General features: G+C 35.3%; 1 protein-coding gene and 2 pseudogenes across 1 annotated transcript; all 3 read left to right on the forward strand.

Moving 5' to 3' along the window:
• Positions 1 to 7,483: 7,483 nt before the first annotated feature.
• On the forward strand, positions 7,484 to 8,096 carry LOC149012864 (cytochrome P450 71B36 pseudogene; annotated as a pseudogene).
• A 972-nt stretch (positions 8,097 to 9,068) lies between these two features.
• On the forward strand, positions 9,069 to 10,430 carry LOC149012865 (cytochrome P450 71B23 pseudogene; annotated as a pseudogene).
• A 1,540-nt stretch (positions 10,431 to 11,970) lies between these two features.
• Positions 11,971 to 18,934, forward strand: LOC149012866 (uncharacterized). The gene is made up of 6 exons (XM_089159298.1): positions 11,971 to 12,226; positions 12,660 to 12,786; positions 12,969 to 13,568; positions 16,346 to 16,841; positions 17,056 to 17,137; positions 18,508 to 18,934. The coding sequence occupies exons 1-6, from the start codon at positions 12,197 to 12,199 to the stop codon at positions 18,709 to 18,711; spliced, it is 1,539 nt and encodes a 512-aa protein (XP_089015424.1). The 5' UTR covers positions 11,971 to 12,196; the 3' UTR covers positions 18,712 to 18,934.
• Positions 18,935 to 20,665: the final 1,731 nt, after the last annotated feature.

The raw sequence follows: 20,665 nt of genomic DNA on the forward strand, positions 1-20,665 counted from the left end.
TTAGTTACAATATTCTCCCAAGATCATATAAGATGTTGCACTTAAGAGGCTGCATTAATTGTTTTTCCACAGTTCAATTAATTGACTTCTCCTACTTGAGTGCAGGATCTTATCTTGGGAGAACGTAACCAAGTACATTGTGTATTATTAATATATAATAAATAACCAGATAAAAAACAAATAGGGACTGTAAATGAAAAGAAAAAGGGAAAATTTTAAGCAATATAAACGTAATATATTGCACCAAATGGTGTAAATTCAATGCCACGCTCTTTCCATCACAATTCTTTCTCTCTCAAAATAAATTAAATCACAATTTTACAAGGTAAGTATGATCAGAAGTATTTCTACCAAAAAAAATATGATCAAAGGGATAAAAAAATTTAAGATAAAGAAAAAAAAAAAAATTTATACTGGTGCTTTTTTTAATACTGGGAATGTAATGCCGTCTACAAGGGTTGAACCCAAGACCTCTCCACTGAGAAGTATAGATCTTTACCACTCAACCAACCCTGCATTGGCTAAAAAACATTATTTTATCTATAGTAGGTTCATCAAAGAGGGCAGAAAAACGAATTCTATACGATATATTTAAGAAAATTTTCATTCAAAATTTAAAAAATAAATTCTTTTTGGAAATAAAATGCTTAAAAATTTATAAAAAAATAATAATAATAATTAAAAAAAAAAAAAAACAAAAATGCATATGCACGTGAAATGGAAAATCAATTTAGTTATGGTATGTTTTTTCATTGGACTTAACTCCCCTTACTTATTAACAACAGTTGCAACTCTTTAGCTAATACCTCTTTACCTCAAAAGTTATGCCTCTCTACAAATAATCACCTCTCTTGTTTTTTATTAACAGTTGCAACTCTTTAATTAATACCTCCTTCCCTCAAAAGTTGTCTCTTTACAATTAGTCACCTCTCTTGTTTTTTACTACCCCTACTTATTAACTACAGTTGCAACTCTTTAACTAATACCTCATTGCCTCAAAAGTGATGCTTCTCTACAAGTAGTCACTTCTCTTGTTTTTTACTCCCCCTATTTATTAACAATAGTTACAACTCTTTAACTAATACATCTTTACCTCAAAAGTCATGCCTTTCTACAAATAGTCACTTCACTTTTTTTTTTTTTTTTTGGCGTCTTCCCTTAGAGTGAAAAAATAGGAAACCATGAGGACAAACATATTGCAATCTCCAAATGCAAGTTCACATATTTTGTTCCCTTCGAATGTCTAACTACTTTGCTTGCTTGGATAAATTGCAATTTGAAAGTTAAGATTTGATATGAGTGTTAGCTTAACTGAGAATGAGTTCCTTTTGTTTAAAAAATTCCTTCACTCAGTGGCAACAGGTAGGTCCAGATTTACTTTGCCTATTTTATTCCAATTCCAATAGATAAAGATTTGTAATCAATTAGAGGTTTGCAGTTTTTTGAAGAATTCCTGCCAACTAAGACCTTATGTAGACAGATTTCCAACTGGATCAATACTATTATATAGAATCCTGGTTCTGTCTAGAGACTGAAAGTGAAAATCACTTCTTCTGGTATTTGAATTCCCCTAATGTCGAACTCTCTATTCTTACAGTAAGTTTCATCAAACACATATTCAATTGCACAATTGATGAACAAGTTGACAGTTGCCTCTAGCCTTCAGTGTAAAACCTTGTGATAACATGCTCTTACTTTCTCTAATACAATGGAGGCACATATCGTGGTTTCTTCGTCAATTCCTTCGGCACCCAATGACTTGATTAGACAACATTTGTTACGACTTTGCACCTTGCAAATTATTTCCGACCGTAAATCAAAATAGGAGCCAGAGCCACTCCACTCAACATAGCTTATGCACAGAAAGAAAAGAGTTTTGAGTTCTTCCCCCAATAATCTGAACTGATGATCCTCTTGACATCAGAAGAAGGAAAACCGTTTGCTCAAATCGCCACTTCCAAACTCAATCCCCGACACAACCGCTTTGCCATTGTCCCTGATCGACTCAAAAAGTCAAGAGACTCAAGACAAAATTTAGATTCATCCCTCATGTAACGAACTAACCATCCCATGTCGCATTTTTCCTATGTTCCTCAGTGTTGCTATCACATTCAGACTTCGCTCTGCTACAATAGAGTAAAGAAAATTTGAAGACTTGGCTTCCTCTATTTGACAAAACACACAATCCCCATAAAATTAAGACAATTTATTCCAAACTGATCTTCTAACAAAAGTGATGATGGCTTCAAGGTTTAACATGCGCTTGATGGATAATATTTAAATGCCCAATCATGGTTTTATTATACCTTGTTCTGAAATCCAAAAATTATCTTCTATGCGTTAGAACTATTTTTATTTTGTAAGCGTTCGCGAAATTGTAGACATATCTCCACCAATCTCCCCTTTTGCAGTCTATCTTTATTCATCGGTCTCTTTTTTTTTTCTTTTTTTCTTTTTTTTTTTTTTTTTTCTTCTTCTTTTTTTTTAAAAATTTACCACTACTTCTATCATATTTACTAAATTAATGTGAAGTTATAGAAAAGATCCTGAGAGAAAAAAAGGAAAAACAAATAACCCATTGCTTTAATTGATGAAAGAGGCCAAAACAAAGTGCAATCTAGACACTGTGAAATATGAACAAAGCAACAAAATCTGTAGTTCATTCATCCAAGAATCAGATTTGAAACTTTAGAGAGGAGTTAGAGTAAATAGAGAACAAGCATAGAAGGAAAACATGACGCACAACTTCCAAATATTTTACTCCACTATTTCTTTCTTTTCTTCTTTATAACCTTCAAAATTTGTTTTTTTTTTTTTTGTACAAAGGGGCTTTATTAAATCGGGGATTGGGATATTAATATGCCTTAGCAAGAGTCGAACACTAAGAGTTGTTGGTTTCACCACTAGAACAACTCTGCATTAGCAAAATTTGTACTTATTTATTATTTTATTTTTTTGTACAAAGGGGTTTTATTAAGCTGGGGGATGGGGATATTAATATGTCTCAGCAGAGTCAAACCAACGACCTCTTCACTAAGAGGTGTTGATTTCAACCACTAGAACAACTCTGCGTTGGCAGTTTGTACTTATTTTAAAATGACTAGAACTTAAGATCAACCGGGCAAAATTAGGCATCATTACTAGGAAGCTATGTTCCGTATTAATCTACTTAATCATAACAAGAGCAATATATATATATATATATATATAGGACTAAATTGGTGATAATGGATAACAAGTGTAATTTATCCCAAAAAAAGAAAAATACGTGTCATCATGAACCCAAAATTTTATTAGAATAAATAGTTGATTGAATCATGATGAAAATCACCATTTTTATGGCTGCGGAAGGATGCGTTCCATGGTGTACCTAGATATTTGCTATTCAAACCTCTAGATAAAATTTCATGCTTGTAAAGCTATCTAGTAATAAAAGCAAATAGAATGAGAATCACCAAGATGGTAAACTAAAGGAGTTCCCTAGAAAATATTTTTCAAAAATTATAATAGAAATATGAGCAAATTGCACTGGCATCCTAAAATGGAAGGCTTTAAAACACAGACACTCCACTTTATGTTTAAAAAACACAGACACTCCAATTCATTAAACACATTAGTTCATTCTATTAGTGAAACAGTTAATCCACTATTTATTTTTCTTTAATTTCAAAAATACACTTACCAAAACCTAACGAGAGAAAAAAAGTCTAAAAACAATGTCTTGATCAAATAAGCTTTGTAGGCGGAAGAATGTCTTTTCTTTTTTTCTATCTTTTTTTTTTTTTTTAGGTAAATGAGAATAAGATTTCTTGGAATGTTATAATAGTCTTTGCAATAATATAACTATCCATTCTAACATAATAGGACCTATGTGTTTTTTAAACATAAAGTTAGGTGTCAGTCCTTTAAAACCTCCATTTTGAGGTGCCAGTGCAATTTGATCTAGAAATATTAAACGATATTGCTTCTCTACATGCGGAAGAAGAAAGACTCGATAAAAGAATACATAGAAATACAAGGTGTACAAGAATACAACATACTATGATATCTTTGTCCTGAATAGTGTAATATGCTTGAGATAAGTGCACAGATCACCATAGAGAGATGAAGTCCAAAATGCCACATGGCATAGAGATGATATGGTGCAATGACATGTAAATTGCTTATTTGAGAAGGCAAGGGCAGATAGGGATAGCCTTATGCATAAGCAACATCACAGTGAAGTGCTCTATTTATCAATCTAACTACTTACAAAGTAATCGCTAAGATAAACCAAAGCTTTCTATATGCTAGAATCATGAGAATTGAGAGAGAGAGAGAGAGACAGAGACCAAGTTTACATGATTCGGTTAAATTCAACCTACATCCACGGGAGAGTTTTAGATGTTTTCCACTATGCAATGAGTTGAGTACATGGCTTGTTATATATAGGTAGAGTCATTGTTCATCAGTGTTCTAGGACTCTTGTAGTTGTGATCATCTGGATTCCCTGAGTTACAGTGTTTAGATTTACATGAAGATAAGTGTTTTAGATTACATAAAATATTGACAAGGGTTTTGTAGAAACTGTAATCTGTGTCAAACTCTTCTTTGGATTAATTAAAATCCTTGTGAACACCATTTGTAGAGACCTTCTTGAGTGTAATAGCTGGAGTTTTATCAACTGTGGAAGTCTTAGAAGCGTGCAACCCTAACGCATAAGCTTGAGATGGAGTAGCGGCTAGGGTTTTGGGTGATTTTCTAGAAATATCCCTAATACTATACATCATGACTGCTCATTGCATTATGACACAATGGTCACTACTATAATTATCCTTCCATTGATTCTTATCCCAAAGAGTTGCCCAAGTGAGGAGAACCAACCTTCCTTCAAGCCCTCCTACGGTTCCCATCATAGGTAACTTAACCAACTTGGCAAGCTCCCTCACCATTCTCTATGGCAACTCTCCAAGGCTATGGTGCAACCATGCTTCTGCAACTTGTGTGAGGTATTTGAATCATACTTAACTTAGGGTTAAGATATTTGAGTTATACCCCCACTTATGTTCTAATATAGGCCATTGGATCTGTTATGATCCAAAAGTGTAATGGGCCTTATGGGAAAGTCCAATTAACCATAGAACCTAGTCATATTATCATTATAAATATTAGTTGGAAGCAACGGTATGGGTATTCCAAATTAGATACTTAAGGTATATTGTTTTAACGATCTTTTGTTTAAACCTTAAACCCTAACAATCTTAAAGCATTAGGTATATCCCTCATCATTCCTCAAGTTAATCAATTGATAAGCGATCGAACGTTGTTCGCAAGTGATTGAAGGTTTTGCCACAAGCCGTCTGTGATTCAATTCCGTTTGTGATTCAATTGATTTGTGAGTAACCCTTCTGTACGACTGTAAGTGACTCATTCACTCTCTTATTTGATAAATTTTGTTTGTTTCGTTTTGAAGAATGATATAATTAAGCTAAATAATCAATCAATTCTTGCTTCCTTCTTGGCATTCGAAAGAAAGAAATCAAAAGGTGGATAAATTAATCTAATGGAAATTGCATATCTTTGATTTGACAGTTTTTTTCTTTTATGTGAAAAACAACATTCATTCATTCAAACTAGTGCATACAATTACAGTAGAAAGCAAAGTTGTTCCTATAAGTACTCTCCAAAGTACTAGAGGGGAATTAGATCTAATATCCATTGTTTCAGAATGTGGGATTGAAATTTGCATAGTTTAAGATTCCTAGTCATTCTAATAACTTCAGTCAAAAGGGTATCAACTTTAGGGGCCATATGTTGTTATTTGGCACTAAAACATGGTAATTACTTCTTTTTCCTGACATCAAATTTCTTGAATTTGTACTCCTAAATTCTTTTGCTTTGTTTATATCATGGATAATGTCGAAGGCCTTTGCATCTTCTATTATACCAGAGTCAACTTTTCTTATGTTTACAAATTGGACATCTCCAACCAAAAAAAAAAACCCACATTCCATGATTTCTATCTATCCTATTTAGAAATTGTTTAAGTTACCCTGCACACGATAAAGTGGGTAAGTTAAAAAATATTCATAAAGTCACAAATATTGAAATAAAAATAGCATTGCTTTTGAATGTTCCTTTTTTGTTTTTATTATTATTTATATATTTTTTGTTGTTCCAGTTTTTACAGTACTGTCATGATTTGATATATTGAAAAGATTAAAACAAAAAGAGAAATTTCATGATCACCTTTTTGACAATAGCATGATTACAGTGAATTGATTAGAAAAGTCCAACTTAGGTTACATCTCATTGAGGTACTGCCACGGCTCTCCCTCGCATGAGGGCTCTGTCTTCAAACCCTAATTTTTAGGGGTTTTGTCTTTTTATTTTTATTTTTACTTTTATTTTTATTATATAATAGAAGTTGCATCGTTTCTTGCATTTAGGGCCTGATTGCCCTGTTTTCCTACCATCATTAGGTAACCATCACCACCCAGATAGGGCTCTGCACTCTATAATATCAATTTTTCGTCGGATTTTTATTTGTAGTAGCGGCTGCACGCATGCAGGTCGACTATCAAGATTGTGCCATGTATATGAAAAATCATCCAATCGTCTCAAATCAATTAGCGAGAGTATATTTGTAAATACATCTTTTTATTTTTATATTCAAAGATTGTATCTTTGCAAATTTACAAACTAAAGTCACTAAAACAAGTTATCCGAGATCCCAAACAATGAGTTTTTTTTCTTCAAAAGAATCAGCGATCCCTTTTCTTCAAGAATCAACGATTCACCCTTACCCATTGAGTCGAAAACCTATCAAGGCATAAAGGTTTTGATTCAAGCGAGAGCCCGAACAAGGGAGGCGAGAACATGAAGATCTAAGCTAGGATTTATCACGGTCGCCGTTTCAAATTGGTGTTTTCCACCAGCAATCTACTTCAACCACGCTAGATTTTGGGTCCTTCATCCAAGGTTACTAAGGATTTTCATGGATGGGAATGAGTTTCTTCAAATCTCAACATCGATTCTTCGTATAACTATATAACCTAAGTCACGGACGTAATCTTGTAAATTTGATAAATATAAAGTTTAAAGAAGTGAAACAAAAATTTTATTTATAGTTAAGTCCCCGTATTTTTATTTATAACTATTAGATCTTTTGTTGTGTACGTGGCAAAATCGTAATCGTTGGCTATAGGTAGCAAGGCTGCGACAAATAAAAATCCCTTTTTGACTTGGTATCTCTTGAGGTATTTGCATTATATCTAACTTTTGTCCTAATATAGGCCATCGGATTGGTTAAGATCCAACGGTATAATAGGCCTTATGTGATAGTCAAATTAACCATAGAACCTAGTGTTGTTAATATAAATATTAGTTGAAAACAATGGCCTAGGTATTCCAAACTAAATACTCAAGGTGTAATGCTTTAAGCAATCTTTTGTTTAAACCCTAAACCATAGCCACTTGGTAGCATTCCTAAACTTGTAATCTCATCTTGAAGTTTCATGATCTTGATTGTTGCAGTAGACCTAACTTGATGGGTCCTAGAAGGCTCTCACACAACAATTTAGATATTGCTTTTGCGCCTTACACTAATTACTTGAGGGAGATGAGAAAGGTATTTGTTCTATAGGTCTTTAGCATCAAGAAGGTGCAATCTTTTCAATACACTAGAGAAATGGAAGTTGCTTCAATGATTGACTCAATTTCAAAGTCCTTCTTCAACACCCATTGATCCAAGTGAGATGCACTTTAAGCTTACTACTGATGTAGTTTGTAGGGTAGCTCTAGGTAAAAGCTTCAAGGAAAGTGGATTTCATAATAGCAGACTAGGAGAGGCTATTAATGAAGCAATAGCTATGTTAGGAAGTTTTTCCTACACAGACTTTTTCCCATATGCAGGATGGATCATAGACAGATTTAGTAAACTCCATGGAAGGTTTGTGAAATGCTTTTCACGATTTGATGATTTCTACCAAGATGTGATAGATAAGCATCTAAAAAATGAAAGAACTAGGGATGTTAAAGGTGCGGTTTGGGGCGGTTTCTGGCTGGGCTTAACGATTTCGGGCTCAAAAACACCCAGTCTAAACACAGCCCATTAGAAAAATAACGGTTTAAAACCAATTTTGATTTGGTGCAATTTGGGTTCAGACTAACTAACAGTTTGGGTTAACGGTCTATACTTAGGTTGACTAACGGTTTGGGCTAACAATTTATGGTGTGGAAGAAAAGAACAAAAAGAAAAAGTTAAGCATCCTAAGAGAAGAGCCAAAATTCTATGGAAATCAAAATTGTTATTGATCAATTTCCATAATTAAAAAATGAAAAGTCATTACATGTTGTAGAAATCCCACTCACCTTATAAAAATCAAGAACCCAGATATTAAGTAATAACATAGAAACTACAAGCTCATTCCTCAAGCTCCACTTGAAACAAATCCTCAAAGCAAAAACCCTTTCAAATTCCAACTTATGTTATGATTGATTGTCTTGAAATCGGGTTCTTGTTTTGTGAGAATGTTGATTTTTTTTTCCCTTTCTATGAAATGCCTCTCTTTTTTTGGGTTGGTATTTAGTTTGTATGCAAAAGAAATACCTCTAGATTGGATAAATATTTACTTAATTTAAATAAACTTGGTACATTCAACTGAACATACATACTTAACCCTACTAATTGTCCCTTACAAGTAGTAAAATGACTCTTTGATCATTAAATTCATGTTCAATTGTTTCAATAGTCTATACCAACTACCTAGTGGTAATACGATGATTCAAACAATATTTAATGTAAAACTATAAAATGGGTTGCGGTTTGAGTTCAAGCTGGTGCGGGTTGTGCCACCCTCAGCCCAAATACAACCTATTAAGGTTCGATTTTAACAATTTGGGTTGCAAATTGACACCCCTAGAAAGAACAGATTTAAAGTCAAAAGACAAGTGCAACTCCTCTCACCAAAAATCACAAAAAAGCAATCCTTATCGTAAGCAACCTATCTCCTACTTCAGCTCTCTCCTCATATTTTGACTTATTAATTGTTTTGTTGTCACCCAAATTCTTGTATCTGACTTCGTAAATGGATCAGCACCGACATATTTTTGGTGGGTGACCCACATGACCCAATTTGAGAGATCTATGATGGATCGAAGTAAAAGGCTTGGGCCTTTCAGGTCGACCCGATGGATCAACCTGTTTACCGGATTAAAATCTATATATGTAGCCTACTTTCTCCTATCAAATCATATTGAGATATTTGGGGATTTTCGAGTTTTAGGTCAGACTTCTTATAATGAGATATTTGGGGATTTTCAAGTTTTAGGTCAGACTTCTTATAATGTCATTCTCCTATTCTTTTCTTTTTCTACATAATAGAAAGTTCTTTTTCGGCCATGGACAGCGCACAATATTAGTGTGTGTGAACCATGTTAAATCTCAGTGTTTTTTTTGTTTTATTTCGATTTCAATTCAATTCATGATTTCTTAGTGTTTGTTCTAACATTGATAAACTTTTTTTTTTCTTCTTTAGAATATAATTTTGCTAGAATAGATACTAGTGTGGTCACAATTGTGTGGGCAAACAAGCTGAGGTTAGAAGCAATGTTGGAAAGAAAGGAAAGATTGGTGAAGCAGTTATCGATCAACTTAAATACCTTAGAATGGTGGTGGAGACTCTAAGATTGCATCCTCCATGATGCTGAAATGACAAAGAATCAAGGCCAAACAGAATGATAGATTGATAAAGGTGAACTCTATCTCTCAACGTTTCTAGAAACAAAAATATTCAGCTGCCTTAAAAAAGACACAAAATATGATATTATAAAACATGATTATAGTGCCAAGAAACCCTAAAACAAAAAAAAAAAAAACATCAAATTATGAAAATGTCATTGAAAACAGTAAAATGCCCAAAATGACCCCGAAACGCGAAAAAACGATGTCCATCACCGCAAAGCACTGAGTCTTTCTCACAAGCTCGTATCGGATCAACAGGACAAATTTCGTCCCATTCCGAGTCCAAGACCTCTATTGCTCCCAAGAGAAACCATGAACCATTTTTCTATTAAGGGATATGACATTTACCCCAAAACAAGAGTGCAAGTGAATGTTTATGCAATAGAGAGAGATCCCAAATAGTGGAAGACCTCAAAAGGATTTATGCCAAAGATTTGTGGATAGCTCGATTGATTACAAGGGAACACACACATTGTGAGTATTTGCCTTTTGGAGCAGGTCAAAGAAGTTGTCCAAAAGTGTAGATGGGTCTTTCAACGATTGAGCTCATACTTGCAAACCTTTTGTATACCTTTGATTGGGGCTTTCCTAATGGAATGAAGATATTGACATGGATGAAGAAGCAAGTCTTATTGTTCATAAAAAAGCTCATCTCTACCTTGTGCCTATGAAGCAGAGATGGAATTTAGACGAGATTATTGCGTAAGTAATTGATCGACTCTCTCTATATATACACTGAGGAATCAGGCCAATTTTCATTATTTGGCTCACTATAGTTGAGTACTTGCACCTTCCTGAAGAATTTTTATCCTCAAATGACCTCTAATTTTCAGTGGTCATTTTTCATTTTGGCTCCAAGATGACTTGACCCTTGGGTCTTATTCATGAGCAGGTTTGGTCTTTGCCAACTGAGCCTAACCTCTTAGATAAACGAATCTTTAATTTACTTAAAAAAAAAAGGTTTAATAATATGGATTCAAATCCTCTACAATGCCAAGAGTTGCTGCCATCCATCGGCCAACTACAAATGAGCGCCACCCGTCCCCTAAAAACTTCTAACCGTTGGATTATGAAGCTTTTGAACCGTTTTATTTAAGTTGGTTCATCGATCAAATCAAATAGTGAATAATCCAACGTTAAAATTTTTAAGGACATATACACTCCTTCATAGCTGACCTACAGTCAAGGTTGGGTTGTGCTTAGCTGGGCTGTACAGGGCTTAAAGTTCAGATATCTCAGCCCAACATGAAGACTAAATTGGGCTTACACTATGGTAAAGGAATTCAGGGTTGAATTGGAGAAACCCAACCAGTGAAAATTTATCTGGGTCATAAATGGATCAAACATTTTCGTGTATCATGTGTTCCAACATCACATCAAATGGTTGAAAGTTATTTATAAATTACATCAAATGAGTGATCTTGGGACACATGGCACATATCTGCAAGAAAATGGATGGTCCATTGGTCCATTTCTGACAAGAAAATGGACCTGATATGAGTCCCCCAGCCAGTGCTTCCTTTCCCCAAGCTTCCCCCACTTTGGGGGATCCACCTTAAATACAAGTTCTTTTCCTTCACTACATAATTAGTTGAGTTATATATAAATTAGCTAAGATACATTAATCATGTAAAGAATTCTTATAGTTCGTTTAGTTGGAAAAGATCAAAATTTTTAAATAAAAGATCAAGAATTCAAATCTCCTTAAACGGTGACTTTTCCCTCTATGTAAGGTATCCCAAAACGGTGTTGGCAAAAAAAAAATTTAGGGAGGAGAAGATTAAATCGTGTGTATAAAATTATTAATTTGTAAATTCTTAATAAAATAAGAAAGTTGCTTTCAAATTTGAAAGCTCCTATAATTCTGTGCCCAAGTATTCTACAAAAGGTGTTCCTAAAAAGGATCACAAAAGAATAAATTTAATTACCGAACATAAACAATGCTAATGCATCATTGGGATCGAAATTCTGGGAAAAATGATTCTATGCTGATGGTTCCAAACATGATCCCACATAAGGTCCTCCTTTCAAATGGAAGTAACTTCCTAGAAAAAACCAAAAAATGAGACTCATTAATCAAGGTAGTGTTTGGTGGCCAAATCTTGAATGCTTTCCTTAGTAACAACTAACAACTACAACTATGCTTTAATTGTCTTTTATCCATAACCGTTCTGCTTTTGAATAAAGTGCGGTTTACCAAAAAAAAAAAAAATTGTCTTTTATCCATAAGATGTGCCTTAGCGGCTAATGGAAGCGTACATTTTTTCTTGTAAATTACTCAAAGTGCTCCTTTGAGTGTTCTTTTCTTCTTGGCAGTTCCAGCTTAAATGACTCAGAGCAGAACTCGGAGACTGTAAAGTATAAATGAGAAAGATAAAAATCTGTTTACAGAACAACCAAAGAACTGCAACAAGAGCAGCTGCAGTAGCAGAGAATCTCTCTAACCATTGAGTCCTTATTGATGAAGCTCAGATGGATTATGAAAGGATAGAGAAACCTCAGGCTTGTACTCTTTGTCTCTTCTACCTTCTTTCTCTGTCTTTTTCAAATTTTTTCTGTGAATAATCGAATATAGCAGTATGGCACTTGCTTGGTTTGATGTCTTTGCTTTCTCTACTCCCAATGCTTCTGCAACTGAGTTTTCAGATGCCCGTTTTTTGCATAGCTTTCTCTGCCAAGACTCCTTTTTTTGTTTTTCTTTTCTTGTTGCCCTCTTCAGTCTTAATTTTGAGGAACTGGAACGGGTAAACCCGGCAATGGGGTTTGCGGAGGAATTATAGTTCCAGGATCTGGGAGATGACTATTGGGTTTCTCGTAATTTTAAGATTTATCTCTTGTAGTCTGAAGTTTGTGGGATCAAGCTTGGGAACGGGGAACATTGGGTTTTGTTGTTTTATGAGGTGAGGGTATTCAGTTTTCCTTTTTGTCTCTGCAGGGGGGAGGATTTTCTCCTGGCAAGTTAAGGAGTATGCTTCTGGGGATTGAGAAGAAGAGGAAGCAAGTGGAAGAGCTAGAATCTACTAGTTCTCAGAGATCTGGAGTTAGTGAGATGGATGACAGAGGTTAGAATTTTGGAACTTCTATCTTTCTTGTTTGATTCTTGTAGGTTCAGTGAAAAATTGTTAGGGCTGCAAACTCTTTTTTGGGCAAGGCTTGCAAACTCAACCGTGCCTTTGGCTCCATTTATTTTAATGTCTCTATGTATATTTGGTTCATGGGTTTATGGTAAATTTATTTCCTCTAGGGATTGGTACTTCTCAGAATTGCAAAGATGTAGACGTTCTTCCAACAACAGCAGACACTTTAGCTTTTGATATGGCTAGTGACCGTAGATTAAAGGACCATTCTTTAGCGAATTTGAGAGTGAAATTCCAAGATGATGGTTCTCTAGACTATGATAGTGGGCACGAGGTTGGGATTGTGCCATCCGCTACATTTGAGTTTCAGAAGGCTGAGAGGGCCTCCCACAGAGTGCCTTTAGCTCCATTCTCTAAACCAGCCCCTTCTAAGTGGGATGATGCTCAGAAATGGATTGCCAGCCCAGCACCTAACCAGCCTAAGAGTGGGATATCGCAACTGCCTGGTGGTCAGCCGGTTGGATCTCGGAAAACTAGTTCGCTTGGGTATGGAAGTCGACCATCCATTACTAAGGTTGTACTTGAAGTTCCAGATGAAAAATCAGTTGCTTTTGAAGATGTTGATACCAAATGTATTGATCCGAGCAGTTCCAAGAAGGAAGTTGGGGCACAAAAAGTTGGTAGTTGGATGTCAGATACATATCCAGTTGCAGAACCATATTCTAAGCCTCCACTTACAGTTCAGAGCATTGTTTCAGATTCAGCAAGTAAGCAAGTTTCTAAGTCTCTGACAAACTGTTCTTCATATTGTTTTAATTTGAGTATATACACATTTTCATTTGCTGTTTGTGTCAATCCTGCATAATTCCCATGCAACAGTTCCTAAACATAAAACATTGCTAATGAGACAGACCTAAATTCATTCTTTTTAACATATGCTGACTTTAAGTTACAAAATTGTTAATTGTTGTTCTTGTTTGTATCTGTGCAGCACATGCTACCGTTAGATTAATGTGTTACCCAGTTCATAATCAAGTGTTCTGCGGTTGGAGTCCGTGGCTCCTTGTGTGCAATCATGGCTACATATTAACTGTACCCTACTGCAAGGATCTTGTTTCTCCCTAAAACAAATAAAATGTGAATTTCTTTTCCCTAGAAAGTGGATTTTCAAAAACCCATTTTCTTTTTACCAAAAAGAGAAAAACGCATTTTTTGTCCCAGTCTCATATGATATGGTACAGTATGTTTAAGTTTTGTCAGTTGGAAAATGTCCTAGGAGAATTAATATGAAATTTGTAAATATATCTGGTTTTGCCTGACAATGCCTTCCCTCGTCAATAAGTATTGTTCCTTGTATAGCTTTTTGGCCATCTACCATTAAAGGCAGGGAAAAAAATTAAAGGTCGGAATGCCAATGGGTAGGCAGCAATCATGTAATGGCCTTATCTATACCTTCTTAGCGATTTCAGGGTTTTTCATTTTCCTCTTATGGTTGGGTAAGAATTTGATGTATCCTTAGCCTATAGACGTGTACAATTTTCATTTCCCAACGACTTAATGTGTTGCGTAAAGCATCATTCATGGGGTAAAGATTTCAGATGTTGTGCCTGGGAAATAAGGATTTTTAAATAGGCATTAGTTTTATGGCTAATTGATTATGACCACTTGGTCAATGTGAACTATGGGAAATGCCAATACATTCTTTTTGGTAATAAGGTTATATATGTGTTCAATTATATAATGATATGAACTTGATTATTTTGTCCATTGTGACTTATTAGATAGGTAATGGGGGAAGGGGAGAACTCCCGGTTCTCCAAATTTTCTTATAGGGTAAGAAATCTTCAGCCTTACCGTACAAATTAGGTAGCATAATGTAGGAAAATGGGTAAATAGATACTCCTGGCCAGCCCTAATAAAGTCTGTAAGTGCAACTGGATTTAAAGCCATATGTGTAACCCAGTAAATGTTGTATCCCATCTCTGGGACAACTGACAAAGGGGAGCTTTTATCTTCTTAGGTAGTGTTGAACCTGTGCCCCCAGCACATACTATGCATGGAGTAATTCTTTTCACGTTCACAACCAGTGCCTTTTCCTTCCCTTTATGGTCCACCAATTTTAGCCATGCACACAGGGTTGATCTGGTCACAATTGTTGCTTGATGGGTAATGCAGTCCATGGATCAGTCACATTTCAATTTTGCATCACATCTTAATCCTATGATCACCATTTATTGAACAAACCTGTCATTTCAGTTGCTTAAGTTTGATCAACCATTTAATTCATATTGCCACGTCAGGAAATGCATTTGACCTGTGAAACTTTCTGCATGGATATATGGCAATGACAACATCTTCACAGTTTTTGCAAGCCCTGGCCTGCTAATGGTTGAGACATTTTATCTGAGTTCCAATTCTGTACCTCATCTTACACCACCCCAAATACCATCCCATTATTTACTTGTCTTAGTTATTCATTATGTAGAGTATGTCAGCTCATGATGACAAAAAGGCATGTCAAAACAGATACCACTGACCCTCCTCAGCTGTTTGTCTTAGGGTCTCTTACAAGCAAGTTTAAAGTCTTGGCATTTTGTATCATATCAAGGGTGATTTGAATAGAAGTATCGTATTATATCAGAGAGACAAGATAGACATGGGCTAGAAAGATATGGAAATGCTCTGAATTACAGGTAAAGCAAAGTTAAAATGCATAAAATAAATAATTTATAATTGTGTGTGAAAAAAAGTATAAAGTATGATGAGACAGGTACACTCAATTGATCATGCAAAACATGGTTATCCATCGCAAAATCATTGCTAAAAATAACATTTGGCAGAAAAAAAAATTAAGCTTTCTTAGATAATGTTCTTGTGAAATTTTGGTTTCAATCCTCAATAGCAAGATTTGAACTCTCGACAATGATGTAATCAACATTACTGAGTTGCTTTTGGCAATAGAAGAACAGAATCAAGGTGACTTTTAGAGAAAGAAAAAGAAAATTATAATGCTTTACTGGAGATATCTGTAAGAGCTTTTTTGTCATGGATAAAATTCTATAGTTTAAAAGGATATGTATCAAGTCAGTTGATGAGTAACAACCATATTTTGATCATGTAGGGTCATGTATCAACCGGATAAATTTAATGTTCAGGTACCTTATCAATATCATAGAGTAAATTTAGGTATTTGTACCGGAAGGTACATCACATACCATTAAGTATGTCCGATACTTGGGTACTAGTCCGAACTTCTTCTTTGACTGCCCTGTGAACACCAACTGCAGTGGAGGGCAGTCAGAGTGGATAACTTATTCTTGTTCCTAAAAGAATGAAGTAGAGAGATTTTATTCTTTTGTTATGGAAACCTCCCAGTCAAATTTGGGAAATGATCTGATAACTTAGGAAAATTTAGCACTGATCCAAAGTTCACTTAGTTGAAGCAGTGTGAATAACTGGATATGAAAAATATAATTTATGGACTCTTGATCTTCATTAAAGTTTTGAACTTAAAAAATATTTTTCTTGCATTGCATTTGTGCAGTTAGCCTGAGCCAGCATGATTCATCTATATCAGCACATAGTGCCTCATCATTCATCCCTCTAGCTTCTACAGTTAGGTCTGTGTCTATGAGGGATATGGGAACAGAAATGACTCCTATTGCTAGCCAAGAGCCTTCCAGGACTGGAACTCCTGTAAGAGCAACAACCCCAACACGCAGCCCGTATTCTTCTCGGCCATCAACTCCTGGACGAGCTGCACCTGCTTCATCTCCTGTTAAGACATTAGACTGCCCTCCAGATCCTAACAAAGAAGAGTTGTCAGAAAAGGAACTACAAATGAAAACAAGGAGAGAGATAATGCTTCTTGGAACTCAGCTTGGTAAGACAAATATTGCTGCTTGGGCAAGCAAGGATGAGGAGGATAAGGATGCATCTACTTCACTTAAAATTGTCCCCATGAATCAACAAGCCAAAAGTATAATTGAGAGTCATGCAGGTGCTTGGGAGGAAGCAGAAAAAGCCAAGTTTATGGCCAGGTTAAATTACTTGATCTAAATTTCAAAAAGTTGGCTGTTGCTTACTTGCTAGAATCACTGTTTGATTCTCCACTTAGTTGGAACCATCAGCCCATGAGAAATCTCTCTCACTATGTCAAGAGTTGTTGCAAACAATCATTCCTTCTTTTAATTGTTTCGTCCCACTATGTGCTTTCAGTCTATCAGATGAGGAATTGTGGTGAAAGTTTTTCAGGTACAAACGTGAAGAGATCAAAATACAAGCATGGGAAAATCACCAAAAAGCAAAGACAGAGGCTGAGATAAGGAAAATTGAGGTACTTTATGTTACTTGCCTAGCTTGATGGCTTCCTGTCTGAATGAATGTTTTATAATAGCTGCTATGCACTACCAAGTTGACAGGTGATGCTTACAATGGTGAGTTCAGTTAAGGTATTTTCATGATTTTGAATAATATCCCAAAATTTCTCCTTTTAAGAATCTTTGTATGGAAATCATGATATACCATTTATACTGAATTCTGTGCACTTTTTATGAACCACATTTGGACTCTCGTCCTAGGAATAAATATAGTCTCTGGTGTTGATCCTTTCCCCACTGGAAGGAGTTTTTACTTCTTTATGAAGTTGCATGCTGTTCAAAATTTGCTGAAGCAAGATAATTTTAGTTGATCATTTGATCATGGGTGTAAGACATTGGATAAAATTGGTTTAGAAAGAAATGTTAATTGACCTCTAGTCCTGAATTAGTTTCATAATTTGAACAACTATAGCAATTGAATCTGGTGTAGGGGGACTGCCTCTCAGTAGGTGGAGTTTCTTGAGGTTTTTCTTCTTTTTTTTTCTTTCCTTTTTTCTATTATTATTTTTATGGATGGAGTTTGACTTTTTTATGATGTTGTGTGTTCAGTGAACCCTAAATGCTTCATTTTATCAGCCCTAACATTGGTGTTATTCAGGTCTAGAAAAGTGATAGTAATTGATCCCTCTAGTCCTAAACTGGTTAAATAATCTAACTGGACTATGGGGCTGAATGCATGCATCTCAAATTTCCAGTAGAAACTTAGCAGAGGAAACTTTTTCATGGAAAATATTCTATGACATGGATAAGTTTATATTTGACTGACCAATTCTAGTAAACCAAACATGTTAAAAGTCTCTTTGTCCCAAAAGACCTATGGAAGGCTTTCTTAGTTTCTGAAAGGCATGATGCTCTTCTTGGGAATATAGAAGTGAAAACCAATAGATTTCTGCACATTCAGAACTATGCTGAACTAAATCTTATCCAAATGCTCAGGTAGTGCTAAACAAATTTATTTCCATTTCTCCTTTTCATGATTATCTCTCCCCATGTTGTGTCCCCATATTTAAAACTAAGGAAATCAGTTGAGAGGGATAAAATAAGAAACATGACCAAACCATTATCAAACTCTTATATACCTCTACTTTTAATTATCTAAATGGTTTAGAAGTTCCCTGATAAGAGTTCGTGAAAGAGTTAAAAAATAGACGGAGATGTTCTGCGTGATCTCAATCAAACGCCTGTCAAACCTTAGTTTGGGCTGTGATCTAAATGGGTGTACAGGACTACCTTTCTGCCATGCTTATTACCAAAAATCAATGTAGGTGGGTCTTTAGTTTCAGAACTTATGCATCATTCCATACTAACACACTTCATCTTTTTTCAGGTTGAGGTGGAAAAGATGAGGACCCAGGCACATGATAGGTTGATGAAGAAGCTTGCAGCAGCAAGACATAAAGCTGAAGAGAAGCGAGCAGAGGCCGAAGCAAGGAGAAACCGACAAGCTGCAAAAACTGAGCAACAAGCAGAGTATGTCAGGAGAACTGGCCGCATACCTATGTCCTTTTCCTGCTGGAATTGGTGTGCATGAATTCCTGTCCTTATCCCTTGGAGCAGTGTGGGCCATTTCACCAAAGTATATGTTCCTTTTATGTTGTTTTTTGACATGCATATAAGCATCATAGCTTTATTCACCCAAAGAAAAAGCATTGTAGTTATAAATAAAGTCTCTCAGATGTTTGTTGAAACTGGTGTTCATAAATTGGTTGTGAATTCTCAGCTTCATGCTTGGCTTTTATCTAGTAATTCTGTTCAATGAAAACTGCAAACAGGACAGAACGGACGGAAGGGAGGCTGGGGTTGAATTTCACACGTGTCATGTTTGGTTCTCTGCAGAGAGTACTTTTTGGGTTTGAACTTCTGAAAAATTCTATGCTTGTGAGAAGGTACAGGGGTTGGGTAAGCTGCCAGCTCCAGGTAGGCTAGTTGCTATGTTCAATGGAGAGGCTGGAGACCCACAGGCTATTTGCTCGGTTCTGGGCTGGGCTTTCTTTACTGAACTGGACATTAACAATATAAACTCTCACACGAGACATCTCTCTGTGAAAAAATGATTTAGTTGTTTACACAAATTTGGCAACTAAGGCTCCAGATCTTGACATCTGAACCCTAAAGGTTGGAACCTAATCAGAAAAAGGATTGAAACGAAAAAGATTTCTTTGAAAACAGGACAAGCGATTTAATTTGATTTATACCCAATTGTTAGAGACCCAACCCAATAGATCACATGTCAGATTAATGTTTCCCAGTTAAAGTAAGATGCTTTGCTTTTTTGCTTTTCAATTCAAAAGTATTATTCTTGATTTTGATTTTCTTAATTTGATTAATCTAGTTATTTAAAAACATCATTCAATGTAAATTGCCCATTTGGCATCTTATTGAATCTGATCAAAGACTATTCAACTGTAAATTTGGCAAAATTCTGTTTTCATCCCCTGTTTTGGTAAATGATATTTGGTGAACAGAAGAGTCGGTTTCTTTCCTCTTTTTCATGCCCAGAAAAGATGGCCTTCACTACCTAAACACGTTTCCAATGCTGTAGCTATCAAAACCACAGAAGTGCCAACCAGTATGATGGGAAGGTAGCCCATATCCTGTTTCTCTCTGTTCCATAAAGGGTGAACTGAAAAGCTGGTGACCTTGGTCCCTAGTTCCAAATCTTGACACTTGTTTCTCATATACAAAATATGGAAAACTTCATTGTCTCTCAGTTTCTACACTTTCTTCCATCTATGACTTCAATGTTCTTGAAGTTTTGGTATCTCAACATACATTTTAGAATAGTCTGTCCTTGCATTTTTATGTAGTTCTCATATCTGTAATTCCCCTACAAATCCATCCAGAATGATGACACCTGTTTAAACAAAACCAAAGAATCTTAATTAAATCTCACTTCCAATCTTTCACGTCTCTCCTAAGATTCGTTTGGGCCAGCTTATGCACTTGAACACGAATCCAGCTTATGCACTTGAATAGTATCTTTAAAAAATAACTTTAATATATAATTTAAATATAAGGTGAAATTTTGATCTTGACCTTAAGAACAAAAAAAGCAACAAAATCGGATTCGGTATCAAGATATCGCACTTTTTTTTTTTTATCTTATTGCATTGTTCACTTTGTGGGCATGCTTTGTTGTCTCTAAATTTTTCTACAAATCTTCATTCATCACTTTTGAACAAAGTAATAACTAACTGAATAAAGTAAATATAAATAAATATGAATTATTTTATAAAATATAAAAATGTCTTGCAGAAGAAAAAAAAGCATCTCTTGGGAGTGCTCTTTATGGGCCCTCAAATAATTATGAAATCTTAGCCACACTCCACAGTTCATATTTCATGGTATCTCTTTATCTCCAACCAAACCTTAGTCCTCTTTAATTTGGGTTCATTACCATAAATGTCATCAACACTTTGACTACCTTTTCATATTTACCTGATCTCCTTTTTTCCCACAAGCAAAGGTCATTATTCTTCATTTCA

Source organism: Hakea prostrata, chromosome 6, assembly GCF_041222555.1.
Source record: "Hakea prostrata isolate BN-2017 chromosome 6, UWA_Hpros_2, whole genome shotgun sequence".
Taxonomy (NCBI): domain Eukaryota; kingdom Viridiplantae; phylum Streptophyta; class Magnoliopsida; order Proteales; family Proteaceae; genus Hakea; species Hakea prostrata.

Excerpts from the sequence above, each read along its gene's own strand:
- LOC149012866 (XM_089159298.1), top strand. The coding sequence starts at position 12,197 with ATGGATTATGAAAGGATAGAGAAACCTCAG. Across the intron at positions 12,787-12,968 it reads TAGTGAGATGGATGACAGAG|GGATTGGTACTTCTCAGAAT; the intron begins GTTAGAATTTTG and ends TATTTCCTCTAG. Across the intron at positions 17,138-18,507 it reads CTGAGATAAGGAAAATTGAG|GTTGAGGTGGAAAAGATGAG; the intron begins GTACTTTATGTT and ends ATCTTTTTTCAG.